This window comes from Nyctereutes procyonoides, unplaced genomic scaffold, assembly GCF_905146905.1.
Source record: "Nyctereutes procyonoides isolate TBG_1078 unplaced genomic scaffold, NYPRO_anot_genome, whole genome shotgun sequence".
Lineage (NCBI taxonomy): Eukaryota > Metazoa > Chordata > Mammalia > Carnivora > Canidae > Nyctereutes > Nyctereutes procyonoides.
Window position 1 is genome coordinate 37,943,779 of NW_026575047.1, and position 17,233 is coordinate 37,961,011.

General features: G+C 49.6%; 1 protein-coding gene across 1 annotated transcript in view; it reads right to left on the minus strand.

Moving 5' to 3' along the window:
* Positions 1-1,178: 1,178 nt before the first annotated feature.
* ALPK3 (alpha kinase 3) overlaps positions 1,179-17,233 on the minus strand; it is a 55,355-nt gene continuing 39,300 nt past the window's right edge. Inside the window, exons 7-14 of the mRNA XM_055326609.1 lie at positions 15,577-15,724; positions 15,047-15,174; positions 14,877-14,912; positions 12,437-12,717; positions 11,575-11,663; positions 10,548-10,771; positions 8,254-8,302; positions 1,179-7,058 (exon numbers count right to left, since the gene is read on the minus strand). Of these exons, the coding sequence (XP_055182584.1) occupies positions 6,713-7,058; positions 8,254-8,302; positions 10,548-10,771; positions 11,575-11,663; positions 12,437-12,717; positions 14,877-14,912; positions 15,047-15,174; positions 15,577-15,724 (1,301 nt within the window). The 3' untranslated portion in view covers positions 1,179-6,712. The remainder of the gene's footprint in view (positions 7,059-8,253; positions 8,303-10,547; positions 10,772-11,574; positions 11,664-12,436; positions 12,718-14,876; positions 14,913-15,046; positions 15,175-15,576; positions 15,725-17,233) is intronic.

Below are 17,233 nucleotides of genomic sequence, written 5' to 3' on the forward strand. Positions count from 1 at the left end.
TTTTTTCCAGTAACAGCTGATCCTAACTGATGCACCACTGCTCTTGGGGTTCAGTGCAAACGTCCTTCCAAGGTCTAGCCCTGCGCATCTCTGAACCTCGTATTGCAATGCCACAGTCTTATTTACCATGCACTATGCACCTGAGCGTTCATTCCGTCCCTCAGTTACAACCTAACACAGAACCCTTGCATGGATTGTTTCCTCTGCCTGGTACACTCTTCCTCTTCCCCGTTCTCTGGCCAACACCCTTCAGATCTCAGCTCAAGTATCAATGCCCTCAGATTGGCTCCTGAGAGCCCCAGTCTAATCTGGGTCCCACGCCCTGCTGGTATTCTCTTCCATTCTTCTGCTTTTGTGGTACTTAACATATATATTTGCCATTATGCATTTATTGGTGTATTTGTTTAATGTTCATTCCTCCTACTAGACTGTAAGCTCTTTGGGGGAGGAATCTATGTCTGTTTTGTTCACTATTGTGTACCTAGAACATATAATTGTCACATATGATAAGCGGTCTATAAGTACTAATAAAAGGATTTAAGCAACAATGAGGCAGCTCAGCTCAGGGAATTTAAGCAACAAGCTCCAACTCCTCTGGCTAGGAAAGCTGGATTTGCACTGAAGTTTGTTTCACTTGTTTTAAGCTTGCCAAACAACTTCTGGGTCATTTGGTTTCCCTTGAATTTTTCCTTCTAGAAGGATAAGGGAAGAATTTGCTTTTTAGTCTCCTGGATGGTTAAATGTCTCATTAAAAATTAGTGAGGTGGGGTTTTGGTGCCCAAACCCCATTTTCTCATAAGTAAATGAGAGAACCTTCCTGAGTTTTATAGCTCAAGGGTACTGACAGCATCAAGTTACAAAATTGAGACACAGACCCTGTCCCACATAACACTGTTGAGCTGCCAATAACCAGAATCCATACTCAACATAGCTCAGGAGCAGAATCAGACCAGGAAAAAGAGTTACACTTGGAAGAAACTGTATGCACTAGCTGATACACATTGTTAAAAACTATAGGGAAAATTTATGGAAACTTTTTAAAGGCTGTTTGACCAAAATAGGTGGAATATAATTGCTTCAAGTGATATTTATTAATGTTTGCTCACCAGAGAGTCTATATCTAATGCAGAAGCTCAAACAGCTAGGTACAGTTTTTATCATTGAGTGGGGGTGAATAATACAAACCTAGACCAAATGTTGACCCATGCTAAATTATATTAAAAAGACCATATATCCAAGAAAGCAGGAACTCACAGATTTCAGGAGAAAAGAATGCTTTATTGGGTCCCTTGCATGCATCCAGTCCCTCCACCCTCTTACTGTCCTCTGACAGGACCCAGAAGATGGTCTTACTCCTTGCCATGAGAAATAAATGGGTGAGGCTCTGCTGGCTTTCCTCTCTAGGCCTGGAATGCTGGTTGGAAGAGGGGCTATGAAAATAAGCAACCTGATCTCAGCAGCAGAGGAGTCATCAAAATAGTCATGGAAGGAGTCATTTCCATAGAGGCATGGAAACCAGACCTCTAGCTGTGGCTAATTAATCACTGGGTCCCAGGAATGAAGAAGGCCAGACAGTCCCTAAGATATTACCTAGTTATAACCATAACTAAAGACTTCTGGTTGGGCATCAGGTCTGTCTCAAGCTGCCAAGGTGGAGTCAACATCTCCCACTAATTTCCAGACCCTTGATAAAGAGAAAGTCAAATGTCTTTGAAAGGAAACCTTATTTTAATACTTAATATATAGGGTGAACCTTCCTTGGCCTTCCCCAAAGGGATCCATGTCCGTTTATCTGGGAATTATATAAGGAAAAGAAAAATATCCAAACATGGGGAGAGGAGATCTGTAGGATACTGGCTCCAAGTTAAGTCCAATTTCTGGGGACAATAGAAAAGCAAGCAATCTGCCAACCAATGGGGATGATTAATAGATCAAATTTGTACCACAGTAGACACAGTGGAATCTCAAAGCCAACCAAGGATTATTTTGAGTGAATAGCTGAAATGGATATATTTTGAAAGAGGCATCCTTCCCACAATGACGCTCTGAAATGTGGGATAGAAGGGACCATAGTAGGATAGGACAAGTACAAGCCATTAGGGAGGGCGGTGCCCTCCCCACCAAAATGGTAAATCAAAAGTAGAACCGTATTTCTAGGGGGAATGTAGAAATTAGTGTAACTATCAAAGACTTGGGAGTGAAGTCATGGTGATTCCTACCACAGCTCAGTTTGGCCAGTGCAAAACACCAGGTCTCTGGATTGCTGTTTTAAAAAGTGATATCTGGGATCCCTGGGTGGCGTAGCGGTTTAGCGCCTGCCTTTGGCCCAGGGCGCGATCCTGGAGACCCGGGATCGAATCCCACGTTGGGCTCCCGGTGCATGGAGCCTGCTTCTCCCTCTGCCTGTGTCTCTGCCTCTCTCTCTCTGTGTGTGTGCCTATCATAAATAAATAAAAATTTAAAAAAAAAGAAAAAAAACGTTTAAAAAAAAGTGATATCTCCAATTGCAGGTGCTGTTCCAGAGATGATCTCCTTGCTAAAGCAAATTCATCCAGCTCCTCACACTTGGTATGAATGCTTTGATCTAGTGAACTCATTTTTTTCTTCTATTTTGATGAGAGAAAAAACTTCAGAAACAGTTCATCTTCACCTGGCCTGCAGCAGTATAGAGTGTCTTAGCTGTCCAGCTCTGTGCCACAACCTGGCTCACAGGACACTACACTCCCTTACCACCACAGTGTTCCCTCACACTGATGGCATCATGCTTATAGAGCCTGGAGTCAGCACCTTCCCTAGATGCCTTGATAAGACATATATGAGTCAGAGGTGGGAAATAAATCATGTGAAAATGCAAAAAAAAAAAAAAAAGGTCTTGATAAAGTTCCTAGAGGTTGAAGGGTCTGATCAGGTCAGAATATTTCCTCCATAATGTAGAACAAATTACCACATTTTGAGTCCCTTACCACTAAGACCCAATTCCAGGCAAAAATGTAATTTTAAGGATTAAAATCCTTGTTCCAACCCATATACTGACTGACCTAGAAGGCCACCAGTTTGGGGTTGAGCCTAGAGCAAGTGAGGGTACTCCAGTTGGAAGAACCTTTAATACAAATGGTTCTCCTACCAGTCCCCATGATCTGCCAGATCTTCAAGGGGATGCTCCAGGGTAGGCCTCTGAAGTCACAGGCAGGCCATGTGTGTGAGTTCTTCATTCTTCCATGCTGCCTCCTCCTGCCCTGTGGCTGAGGCTCCCCTCAGCCTACACCTATCACTTAAAGAGAGCAGGAATCTGTCTTAACCACTATGGCCCTTCATCCAGATTTGGATTTGCTCTCCTTACCCATCATGCCTCTCCCACCATCAATATCCATGGACTTATCATATGCTGTACACATCACTGTGGTATCCCCACATAGTGCATCCAACCAAAGAATGCACTCTACAGCAAAAGTAAAGTAATGTGTTGACGCCTATGACATTTACTCATCTTGCCAGGATCCCCACAGTCCAGTAGCAGTCAGCTCCATAATATGGTGCAAGGGTTTGCTGAAAACTCAGTGAGGGTGTTAGCTGAGAAACAGCACCTTGACAGGTTGGGTCAGAGCCACAGGCTGTAGCACAAGCTCTGAACTGCAAACATCTTATGGTGCTCATTTGCCCTTACCAGCTGGAGTGCACGTTGGAGAGGGGCGTGCTATCACTACATCTCAATGCCTTTCACACATCTAAGGCCGGGGACCAGGCTGATACAAAGGTTTTAGTCTCCAAGGAGACACATCTTCAAAATGTCATGGTAATAAGTGAATTGGAAGCTGAGGCACACCTGGCTACTTCAGGCTCCTTATAGCTCTGAGCATCACACAGCAAGAGGACATGGGAGTGGCAGGATGATTAACCCTATCCAGGGAAAATATGATTGCTGTTGCATAGAAAGGGGGACAAGAGTTGGGGGATTCCAAGAGTGCTTCCTGTGCTTCCATGTCCTGTGGTAAATAAACACCCACCACCTAGGCAGGGCCATTGAGGAGCTGGGCTTTAGGACAGAAGCATGGGGTCACTCCAACAGACAAGTCCCTAGTCATAAACACTAGTCCTTGTGACCTGTTCTGGAAATGGACTCCAGCCTATACCCATACTTCCTTTCTTGCTGGGTTCAAGAATTGTGGTTGAATATAGTTAATTTTAATTCACAGGTTGCAGAATTTCACAATAGGATTGTGATAGAAGAGGGAAGAGTGTCACTAGTGACACTGGACTTTGGAGAATGGTAGCCCTGGTCACTACCCCTGGACTTAGTCATTGGACATGACCCTGAATGGTCTTCCCAAGCAGAGAGGAATTTGCTTTTCGGTGTAGGCAGGAGAGTTGTAATACATCAGGTGGGAATAACAGTGTGTATGTGTGTGTGTGTGTGCGTGCGTGCGTGCATGCGTGTGTGTATCTTCATTGTTGCCACCAAGTTCTTTCCACCCTCCACCTCTCCTCCATTCTTCTGGTAAGAATCTTCATCCTTTGGGAAAGCACCTCTGTCCCACTCCAAGATGCCCTGAGCTCTAGGACAGGAATTTGAATCTTGAGCGAAGGGCTTCCCACTGGAACCAGTGGCTGGTTGGTGTTGACCTGCCTGGAGGCAAGCTCTGGATCTGCCCTGGCTCCCACTCATCTCAAGGCCAATCATTCAGCTATTTCTTTGGTTCTAGGAGCTGCCCCAACACCCTTCCCACGAACCTTTTCTCCTTGCTCAAGTGGGTCTGAGTCCATTTCTGTTGCTCAAAACCCAAGAAACCTAATGGGAAGTCTCTTTTGAGACTACCTCATATAATTTTGCCTCCAAAAGCTGTCAACACGGGGTCTGGCATAAAGGAGGTGCTCAGTATATATCTGCCGAATAGATGGATGAATGAACAGATAATATTCCAACTCTCAGTTCACCAAGGCAGTCTGGATATGCAGACTGAGAGTTGGGGGCACACGGGAGCAGGAAGAAAAAGTGGGGGAGTCACCTGAGCACAAGAGGAGGTAGAGAAGTCTGAAATGTCAGAATGGAAGGGCATAAATGTCAGGCAAGGAAAGACCCCAGGGGGTGACACAGGTTGTTGAGAAGCCTCTGCAGCATGGGAAGAAGGAAACAGCCAGTGAGTAGCTGGGAGGCACACTCTGGCTGTCCCCAGGGCCAGCCTTGCTGCAATGGAGAGAACCAGAGACACTGGATATCTCTTCAGAGCCTCTAGCTCTGCTCTTCCTCCCTGGGTTCCCTCCTTTGTCTTCCTCTTCTGAAGGCCTAAGTCCCCAGATCCCTTCTGCAGGCACACAGGCCATCAGCCCCACTGTACAAGCAGCACAGACTGTGTACCTGTGGCCACAAAGGCTGAGACTGAATGTCCATCCAGGAGCCAAAGCCTGGATTTATTGTTGTGGTGGGCCCAGGGGCTAGAGGATGCCCCCAGAGAACCTGCCTGGGAAGGGGGAACCCTGGCTCCATATATCTACAACCACACCAGATGAATGGAGGGCAAGCAGGGTACACAGTGGCTGCCTTTATTGCATTCCAAGGGGAGCAGGCTAGCACCAGGCCCATCCCATCCCAGGCCTCAAGGAGGATCTCAGGAAGGACCCAGGGTGCTGGGCCGAGCACAGCAGTTCCTTGGGAGCCCATAGGTGAAGCCCCAGAGCTGGAGCCCCAGGATCAAGAGCTAATGGCTGGGCCAGGTCCTAATTCCCAGGCACAGAGACACACTCACCCCAGCACATGGGTGGGCTGCATCCTTCCTAGAACTCCCCTGTGCCTTCCCCTAGGCCCCCATCCGCAGGCTGGAGGGGATGTGAACTTCACTGTGACTGTACCTCCTTCTGTTATGAAACACAAGGTCCCTCAGAGTCAACATCTGCTCTCAGGCCACAGCTGCTGACACAACCCTCACCCACCTCTTGTCTCATGGGCAGAGAGCCTGAGAGAGGCAGGGGAGGGGTGGACTGGTGGGTAGGGTACAGAATCCAGCCAGGGAAGTGCCTCGGCAAGGGAATAAGCATGGAAGCAGCAAAGGAAAGGCAGCTCACTGGGGATGGGAGATGGGAAGCAGGTGAGTGAGTGCCTGCGTGCTGGGGGAAGGAGGTATGAACACACGTCACCAAAGACCACCACACAAGGACATGACAGGCTCTGGAAGGGCCCTGAGCCCCATCTGGGCTCAGTGACAGGTTAGTTGCAGGACAAGCCAGGATGTGTGAGGCCAAGTAGCCGGAAAGAAAAGGCTCCCTGAGAGTCACCAGGCCAGACACAGCACAAGAAGCCTGGAGCCCCGAGGACAGGGAAAGATCAGGGCTGAGCAAAGGGAAAGAGGGTAACGCTGGCTTGTGTGCCCCCAGGGTCTGGCAGGGCGAGGGGCTGGGTGCAGAGCTCATGCAGAGGACTTGGGGAGCCTCCAGCAGTGGCCAGTGTAAACTTCAAGGAGGGCCTAGGCCGCCAGGTACATGGATTGGGCCCTGGGAGCCCCGGCTGACAGTGGCACCAGGAAGGGTCATGCAGTGCCATGCACAAGAGCCATCTGATGAGGAGTGGATTGAAAAGAGGCCACTCAGAGAGGCCCCCAAGTGGCGCCTCCTCAGCGCACCTTCTCTGGTTAGTTCTGTAGTATCAGGAAAGTCTCCATCATTTCGAGCTGCTTCCTTGTTGGTCTGCTGCTGAGTGGAGGCCCCCAGCTTCTCGTGGGGGCTACCGCAGGCCCTGGGCCTTGGGGCCACCCTCTTGGGTGGGAGGCTGTCCCAATAACTGGGTAGCGACTGCCTCTGAGGCCTGAGGGGTGGCCTTGGAGCTTGGAGTACTCTTCCGGGTGCCCTGGGGACTGGGGAGGCCTTTCTTCTGGGGCTGAGGACTCAGCTGGCCACCCTTCCTGCCAGTAGATGGACTCTTAGAGCCTTTGGCCTTGGCTTGAGGGTGGGCAGCCTCAGGGCCCTTGAGCGGCTTGAGCCCCAGCATCTCACAGAAGGTGTTGCACTGGTGGGAAGAGGCAAACTGGTCCAGCAGGGCAGGGAAGCAGCTCTCCTTGAGGCCCTGGTACCTGCAGCCAAACAGTGAGAGCTGAGCAGGAGTCCCGCCCAGAGGGAGAGTCCTCAGGGAGCCTACTGTGGGGTGGTCATGGCCAGAGTGTCACGCCCTACCCTTTCGGGGATGCTGGGGAGTCCAGCTGGGCACTACCTCAGGTGGCAGCACCCCGAACCTCAATTCTAAACTGTGGCCTCAGGGGATCCCTGGGTGGCGCAGCGGTTTGGCGCCTGCCTTTGGCCCAGAGCGCGATCCTGGAGACCCGGGATCGAATCCCACGTCGGGCTCCCGGTGCATGGAGCCTGCTTCTCCCTCTGCCTGTGTCTCTGCCTCTCTCTCTCTCTGTGTGTGACTATCATAAATAAAAGTTAAAAAAAAAAATAAAATAAACTGTGGCCTCAGGCGACTGGAGGGCTCAGTCAGTTAAGCATGTGCCTTCAGCTCAGGTCATAAACCCAGGATCCTGGAATCGAGCCCCACACTGGGTTCCCTGCTCAGCAGGGAGCCTGCTTCTCTCTCTCCCTCTGCCTGCTGTTCCCCTCCACCTCTCTATCAAATAAATATATAAAATCTTTTAAAAACTAAAAAATAGGGATGTCTGGGTGGCTCAGTGGTTGAGCCTTTGACTCAGGGCATGATCCTGGGGTCCCGGATCAAGTCCCGCATTGGGCTCCTGCAGGGAGCCTACTGCTCCCTCTGCCTGTGTCTCTGCCTCTCTCTCATTCTCTCTCTCTCTCTCTCTCTCTCTCGAATAAATAAATAAATAAAATCTTAAAAAAAAATAAAATAAAAATTAATAAAAAATAAACTGAGGCCTCATTACACAGTGATGCAGGAATTCATCATGCCCGCATTCACTGGTGTGAGAATGATCTGCCTTGTTAGTATAAATTAGAGCAGCCTCCACGTCCCCACTTTATTCCCAGGGCCCTTCCTCATCTGCATCATGATGAGTTTCCTTCTCATGCAAGAAGGAAGAGGAGTCCAGGGTTGCAATGATCCTGTGTGGAGGTGTCAGTATTGCTGGTCCAGACCTGGGGTCAGGGGCACAGTGGATGGGGGTCAGTGGCCCCCCAGGACGTGGCTAAATGGCCACCAGTGCAACTGGGACCATCTGGCAACAGGCCCAATACCTTAGGGATGGAGAACCAGAAGAACTTGGACAACCCAAGAAGATTCTCAGAGGGCCCCTGTCCCTGAGAGCCACTCACCCTCGCAGTTTGGTAGCAATCTGCACATCCGTCATCTTCCAATCAACCCCTGGAAAGAGACAAAGCTGGAAGCTGAGGCGGCCGGGGCCAGCTTCAGGGCCCCACCTCTCCAAAACAGGTATATCACTAGACGGGAGCTTGTCAGGCAGGGTTCAGAGCATGTGGTTACTTCCAACCTGGCTCACAGGCAGTGCAGGCATCTCTGTGTTGTTAGTAGTAATAATAACCCATTTTTGCAGGCAAGGAGACAGGCTCAGAGGTAAGGGGCGAGCATAGTCACATTGATTCATTCATTTGCTAACTGAGCACTGACTATGTTCAGTGGTCACAGTGAGTCAAAGTTCAGTTGTTCTTACTGCTAGATCCTAAACTCTCCCAGCTGGGCAATCCTGCCTCTGCTAGATGACATTAGGCCATGGACTGGACTGGCCTCTGGCTTTGAGCTAGCATTTGCTCCTTCCTCTTACCAGGGGCCTATGTAGACAAGGGAGAGCAGGTGGGAATGCAAACATAAATCAGGCTGGACCAACAGAAAGAGACTTAAGACTGGCTTCCACATGCTCACACAGGCAGCAGGTGCGCACCCCAAGAAGCCGAGACTAGGGGAAGGTGTTGGGAGAACAGAGCCTGGCAAAATGGGCACAGGAGAGTGGCCTCTCCACCCTGGCTGGTCCACCCCAGCATCCCAGCATCCCAGCATTAGAATGGGACCCTTTCTCCCCACTTCCACAATGTCCGGTCACATCCTTCTGGAACCTGCCTTTCACCATCAGGGCTCAGTGTCGTGTATGACAGAAGGGGGCATGCATGGGCTTGAGATCAGGCACACCTGGGCTGATTTTGGTCCAGCCTTTCTGGAGCTAGAGCTGTGAGGACCAACTCTGGTCCTTAGCTCTCAGAGTAGGGTAACGCTGCCCACCTGACTTGCAGGGGGACTGGGAGCATCACAGGATGTGCTCAGTGTCTGAGGCCCAGTGGTCACGCAGTAGACCTTAATCCCTGTCATCTCTTGCTCAGGGTTGCCATCCTTCACTCTGTAACCCAGTAACTGTGGCCTCTTACGTTTGCACAGAATTTTAGTTTGCAGGAGGCACTCACGGCCACAGCCTTGCTGGGTCCTCACAGCCAGTCTGGGCGTAGGGATGATACTGTCACCCCTCAGGTGGGAGAGGGTGCAGAGCTCAGAGAGATGCAGGGAATCGCCCTGTCCAATTCCCTGAGTTTACAGAGACCAGCTGGAAGGCCAGGAGATGTAGACTGAAGCCGAATTTCTTTGAGTCTCAGGTCTTTCTACTGCATCACATTATCCTCTCATTCTAGAAACTGGCACACTTCTCACAGCTTCTTGAGGACAGTGAGCATTCCTGATTCACCTTTTTACCTTCCCAATATTGGGTAAATATTGAATGGATGGAGCCAACAATCAGAAGGAATGACATGGGTTTAATGTGCTACCAGCTTCCCCCTAATATATGGGGTCATATATATCATATTTATTGCCTGGTCCACCCCAATGAAAAGCACATTTACAGCAGTTCTCTATCTCTGGCCCTTGGTTTTCTCACTAATTCACATCGGGGACCAGATTAATGTCTGATAGTCCCAAAGTTCCTCTCCTCCCACTGCAGAAAAAATCTCCTTTCCTCCACCCTGTCCGGCTCTGGTTAGAGAGTAGGCCTGGGAAGGACTGATCAGAGAAAGGAGGAAGTTTCCTGCTTGCTGGCCTTTGTTGGGGGGAAATCTGAGGAGTGGGAGAGAGAGAAATAAGAAGTCACAGAGACTAAGTTGGTTTACATAATAAAAAGCTAACAAAAATGGAGGAGGAGGAGGAGGGTTGGGGGGAGGGGGAGGAGGAAGAGGAGGAAGAAGAGGAAAGGGGAAGGGAGGAGGGAAAAGGGGCTGTAAAGCCAGTAAGCTAGGATGAAGGGAGAGTCTGGGAAGTATGAAAAGGAGCAAAGTCCAGAGCAAAGCTGCCAGGAAGGAAGGAAGGGAGATTTTGAAAAGATTTTGGTTGTGGGTGTTTAGCTCCCATGTAATATTTTTTGAAATAAATTCCTTTTCAATTTTAACTGGGGCCTAGATTGTGCTCCTATAGATGCCACTGCGTTCTGGCCGAGGCTGGTGAGGCCGGTGTATATTAATGGCACCTGCCGGGTCCACCTGCCCAAGTTCCTGGGAAAAGCAAAGGAGAGGAAACACAAGAGCTCAGTGCAGACTAGCAAGCAAGCATCTGGGCTCCGCTCCCTCAGCCTGCTCTTATGCACACGTACTTGCGCACCCGCACACCCTTGTACCTGCCAAATCTGTGACAAGGAAGCTGCCATTTGTCCACAGGTACAGCCAGTGCTGGAAGGTCTGGCATTTCTGCCTGATCTCGGAGTTGCTAGATGCCTCCGGAGCCACAGCGCAGCCCCACTCCCGCGAACAGTAAGGCTGCAGGGGCTTGCCCAGGTCCTCCTCCAGGGTAGCATAGGGGATGTTGTTTGCAGGCCGGTAGATGAGATACAGTGGGAGGATCCTAAACACAGTTCCACTCAGCTGTGAGCAGGAAGTGCGGCCCCAGAGAGCCCCTCCCTCCATCTCAATTCTACACACTTGGATTGGAAAGGAGGGCCGTTCCAAGAATGGAATTCTCAGCTCTGAGACCCAAGGACAGAAAGGGAGGTGAGCTCCCCTCTGAGCTCAGGAAAGGAAATGGAGGCCATTGGCTTCAGAGTCCTGTCCATTTTCTGAGGTCAGTGGGATGAGAACTGAATGGTGCTATAGCCCCAGCAGGACCCTGCGTTTGGGTGAAGGGCCCAGACCAGTATGTGCCAAACAGAAAGAAACACTAGAGAGGATTTGGCCAGACCATGCTTAGTGCCAACCAGACCCCTTTGTTCAAGAGTTGAGAGCTCAGGTCTCCACATGGAAACAACTATCATTTATAATTGACTCCTACAAAAACTGACACAGACACTGGGGAAGAGTGTCCTGCTAGAGAAGAGTCCTAGCTGGTTGGCCTAGAAGTTTAGCCTCCCCATCACCTTCAGAGAGCCCGAGAATCTGCTGTGCTGCAAACACTGAGTTCAGGCGTGGGGAGTTAGGGGCGGAGCCTGCAGAGTGCCGAGGCTTTTCTAAAGTGGCCAGTTTATTTGGAGGTTTTTATGTCTAGATTTTGTGGGACCACTGAGCCAAGCTGTGGGCCCATGTACACATGGCCTTAACTCAGGATGCCCCTGATAGACCATGAGATCACTGTTCTTGGCAGGACTCAGTCAACTCAGAAGAACTTAAGTCAACAGGTCTGCACAGCACACGTCCCCCTTTCTGCACACTTACTCCGGCACCTCCCCAAAGCCGGGTGCCGCCTGGGCTTCAGCTGCAAAGATTTTGCAGTATTCCCGACTCATGTTCTGGATCTTGCATCCCTGTGGATTAAAGAGAACCAAGTCTGATCAGCAAGGAAGCTCCGCTGCTCTCCATCATGTCCAGCTTTAAGTGGGAGGGCAGTTTGCCAGGGGACTGCAAGGAGGATTCTGGGTCTGGGAAAGGTGGGGTTCACTCCTTCCCTGCTCCCTACTCTGCACCTGAGTTTTCTCATTTGCAAAACAAGAGGCTTTGGACTTGTTTTGTTTCTGTTTTTTAAAGATTTTATTTATTTATTCATGAGAGACACACAGAGAGAGAGGCAGAGGGAGAAGCAGGCTCTGCTGTGGGGAGCCTGATGAGGGACTAGACCCCGGAACCCTGGGATTATGACCTGAGCCGAAGGCAGACACTCAATTACTGAGCCACCCAGGCATCCCTGGACTTGTTTTCAAAGTAGTTTCCAAACTGTGTTTCCTGGAGCCCAGGTGGCAGCGCCCTGGGGGCCATACTCACCGTGGGGAGCAAGGGAGACACCGAGTAGGGGGAACACAGACCATCCACCCCACCTAGTCATTCTTCTTTTATTTCATACAGAGGCTCTGCACAAGATATGTGTGAGAGCAACAGGAAAGATTTCTGCTATAAAAATATGCTTTGAGAACTATGGCCCCGAAGACATAGCCAGGCTCTCCTCCAGACAGTTCCAGGAGCCTCATGAGGTGGACACAGACAACCTCTGCCTCCACACCAGGCTTCCTAGGTGGAGGACCCATGCTGCAGAAGGAGGGGAGGAGACAGAGTGGAAAGAGGGACTGGGGAGGGGACACAGTACCTGAATGGTGACGTCGTAGTTTCTACCCAGGAGAGAAGTCTCGCTGCTGGGCCCAAACACAAGTAGGCTGGACACCTTGATGATGCATGTGCGGCCTGACTCGAAGATGGGCTCCAGCCCATAGATGACCTTGGCCTGGGAGGCCTTCCGAAGGCCATACCCATGTCCACCCCCTCGTAGCTCCTCGCTCACCAGGCGCCCAAAGAGCTTGTCCCCCCAGCAGCCAGAGTCAGCCAGACCCTTAGCAAACACCATGGGCGTCATCTCAATCTCCTCTCCAACTGAAACGGAACAGGAAAGACATGGAAAACCAGAAGTTCCTGCCCCACTATGTGGGTCTGTTGGGCAGAAGAGTGGAGTGGTCTCCCACCCATAACTCTGGTGAGCTCATTCTCTGTCCAGGGCTGCTTTTTGGGTAGATGTACACCGCGGGTCCCAAACCAGCCAATGAGCTCTCCAGGATAGAACCAAGTCTGACATAAGCCCTGGTGTTTAACAGTGCCTGAGTGTGCCCACCACACAGCACAGACATAGTATCTATGCAAGCCAGGGCTTTTCTGTGGAAGCAGCAATAAGTACACGACGCCAGAATCACTTTGCTTCGGAATTAGGTTTTTCAATCAAATGAATAAATGTCTCCATCTCAACCAACATATTTGAGTGAAACAAAGAAGTCTGCAGGACCAATCTAGTAGCAGGGAGCTACCCTAGTGCTCAGATTGTGATCCCTAAAAACCATGTCCCTCTAAAAGGACCTGGAGCTCCCTAAAGAAACAGCTGATTCCAAGTCTGGGGCAGGAAGTGTATTCCATGGACTGGAAACATTGTGTCTGAGCAGAAAGCAAAGAAACTACAAATATGCCCAGAGGCTTGTCAGAAGGATGCAGGAGCCAACCTTCTGAAGGGGCTTCCAGTGGCCAAAATCAGACAATCTCATGCCCAAAATAATATGGTGAACATACAAAATATGTTTTAAAAATTACATTCATAATTGTAGTTGGAAAAAACTCACTCCTCCCTCCCAAAACAGAAACAAAAACAAAAACCCCAAACCTCACTGGTGACCTTTAGAAGATGCTAGGGACCAACTCAAGAAGAAATGACCACTTCTCTACAGAAGAAATTCAACTGATGAAGAAATGACAGAATCAAAATGCTCTGATTGTAAACTCTAATGAAATCATGGATTTAGGCAACAACTGGTAGCTGCTAAAATCCCTAGGTAACAGGTATCGGATACAGTTTTTAAACTTTTCCAAAGGATAGATTGGGCAGAAAACAACTGAATGAATGCAGGGACCACTCTTAACATTACTAATCAGACATCAGGTGCCCCCAAATAGGATGCTAAAGGGAAGACATAGCACACCTGTGAATTTCTCGCCTGCCCTACCCTCTAGAATTGCACCTAAATCTGACCAAGCCTCTCCATCTAATTACCAGTTTAGGGGAAGCACACAAGTAGAAGAACATGCTAAAAGGAGCTAAATCAACAAAATCTAGAGTGTAAGAAATTCTACGTATCAAGCGACTTCAACAAATAAAAAGGATAAACAATGACCAGGAAGAGTTACATACTAGAGAGACTTGAGATCAATCAGCCCACAGCAATGACTGGTTCCTAATCCAAGTAAACCAACACTTACCAGACAGTGGGTGGGAGGACGACTGGATGTTTGAGCGGATTACAGATCTACTACTCAGTGTTTAGATGTGAGGTTCTATTTGATACCAATTACATTTGACAACTGAATAAGAGACACTTGTTGAAGGACAGGGAGTGATTGAATGAGCAAATGAATGAATGGATGAAAAAATGCATTAGTTGGCAGTGAAGCTCTAAAAATCTATCACCAGCTGCCTTCACAGTCCTAATCCCTAGTGTGTTTCCTACAGAAGCAGCACAGGCTCTTCCTGTAATGTTCGGGAAATACCTTACGATTTGGGAATATCACAATCACCAGAGAGCCTACTACAAATGCAGTTGTTCTGGGTCCTTCCCCAGATGTTGTGATTGAGGATATCTATAGCGGGGCCCGAGAAACTGCATTTTTAGCAAGCTTGCTGTGTGAATCTGATGCAGGAACCCACAGCGCCCTGTGAGAGACTCTGAGAAGGGAGCTGGCAGGATAGGGTGTGCTCTAGTGGCCAGTCCTGCCCTTGACCAAGGGCTCTCTGACACAGGCCAGGGACACAAGGCTCAGTTAACTTCTTATGGAGGGGCCTCTTGGCCACTCCTTTCCCCACAATCTTCCACAATAGCAGTCCTCCCCATCCTCCATCCCAAGCCCAACCCTAAACTAGGAGGCAAAATATAGCTGGGTGTGGAGGTAAACAGGGCATTTGCAATGGATCCCACGTCCTTAAAGTAGGTCCATCCCTAAGATGGCAGGAATAGGGATGAAGGCCCACCCGCTCCTCCCCCAGAGGGGCATCATACCTTCACCTTCTTCTCTGGAGATAAATCCTGACAAAACTGTGGAGGAAAAGAAGCAGCTGCTCTCAGGCTGGCCTGCCTGGAAAGAGCACCATCTCTGCAGAGATGACCACTGCCCTCCCTCAGGAGCTGGGCTGGGCAGAGCGCCTGGGGGGTGGGGGGTGCACACTCACCCTCAGGGCTGAGGCAAAAGTCAGTAGAGGCGGAGCCGTGCTCATTGTGGATGGTGCATCGATACATGCCACAGTCTACAGGGGATGCCTGCACGATGGCCAAGGCCGCCGGCCCCTCGTCCCCTGCACTGCAGAGAAGAGAGACCCTCTCCGTGAGGGCCATTGCCATGCACAGCCCAGGGCCAGACTGTGGTCCTGAGGATCATCACACCCTTCCCTCAGAGGCTGCTGTGGACCCCTAGGAGCTTGGGCAGGTGGTGAGATGTACTGTGGTCAAGAGCTGGTCCTAGATCACACAGGCCTGGTTTGCTGTCCTGACACTCACTAGCAGTGTGACTCTGGCAAGTGATTTAATACCTCTGAGCTTCAACTTTCTCCTCTCTACTAAGGAAATACTAGAATGTCCCTCATAGGATTACTGTGAGCATTACATGAGGCCATAGATCCAAAGTGGGAGGACTATGCCCCACATTATTATTGCTGTCATTAGGCAACCAAGGGCAGGTGCAGGTGGTATCCAGCCGGCTTACCTCCTGCCCACCTCTCCCACTGGGCGCTGATCCTTGGCCCAAGTCAAGACTGAATCACTAAGAATGTTGAAAAACTGGCACCAGAGCTTCAGGCTGCCCGAGGCATCAGGAAACTGCTCTACCCGAATCTTCCGGATCACCTGTGGGGCTGAGAGCAGGGGCCTGGTTAAGAGGAGCAAGTCACCTCCCCACTACCTTGTGCCCTCCCTGTCCCCACCCCTGCTTCCCTGGGTGTTCTTGGCTGAGAGGAAAGAGGATTCTAGCCTCTGCACAAACCCACTGCTTCCTGGCCCCCTGCTGAAGCCCCCCTGTATCTCTGAGGCATTTGCTCAGATTCCAAAGCACACACCCTAGCTGGAAAGACCCCACCCTTGTGCCCCCACTGGGACCTGGGAGAGCTTCAGAGCCAAAGACACAGAGGGCAGCTAAGAGAGGTCAGGTGCACTTGTGGGGAGCACAGCATAATGTATATACTTGTTGAAAGACTTCAGGGTACACCTGGAACTAATGTAACATTGTGTTACATTATATTACACCCTAGTATCTATCTATCTATCTATCTACCTACCTATCTATCTATATACATATATATGTATACACTTTGTATTATATATACACTTTATATTACATTATTATACATTATATTACAACTATACTCAAAAAAGTTTTAAAACAAAATTTATGAGAGATTAAATGCATACATAGGAAAAAGAAACAATACAAATGACTAAAATCAGAAATTCCTAAGCTCAGGGCAGAACTTTCAGATTAAATGTATCACAGAGGACACTCTGGTAAATAATACCCTCCACATTTGTTTTACAGATGAAAAGGGAGAATTCACTGGATGCTGCTGGCTCGGAAAGAAGAAACAAATAACATGAATGGCCTCACATCGATTAAAAGAACTGAGTTCAGGTCGCCTGGGTGGCTCAGTGGTTGAGCATCTGCCCTTGGCTCAGGGTGTGATCCCAGGGTCCTGGGTTCGAGTCCCACATTGGGCTCCTGCATGGAGCCTGCTACTCCCTCTGCCTGTGTCTCTGCCTCTCTCCCTGTGTCTCTCATGAATAAATAAATAAAATCTTAAAAAAAGAAAGAAAGAAAGAAAGAAAGAGAAAGAAAGAAGAAAGAAAGAAAGAAGAAAGAAAGAAAGAAAGAAAGAAAGAAAGAAAGAAAGAAAGAAACTGAGCTCACTAAAAACAACAAACCTAAAGCTTTTCCTCAAATAAAATACAAGGCTCTTATGGCATAAAAGGGGGGCAGGGGTGGGGGGAGAAGGGAGGGAGAACCTCAGTTTGGGTTCTAGGCCCTAACTCCAAGAACCTGTGTCTGAATCTGACCCTGCTGCTGTCTCCTTGGGGGACAGGTCTGTGTGGAGTGACAAAAGAGTTGGTGGCGCCAGCCCTAGGACACTATGGGACACTATGGAAGCCAGCGCCGCGCTAAGGGCCTGATGTCCTCCGTTCCACTTCACTCTCACTGGTACACGGGTGCCGTTCCACTTCACTCTGACTGGTACACGGGTGTACTATTCCCAACAGAGCCCAGAAGGGGACCAGGCCCTCTGATGCCACAGTCCGTGGGGTCCTCACACAGGAATGCCTGCAGGAGGTGCTCTTCCAGGCAGCCCTCTCCTGGGAAGCCCTCCCTGCCCTCC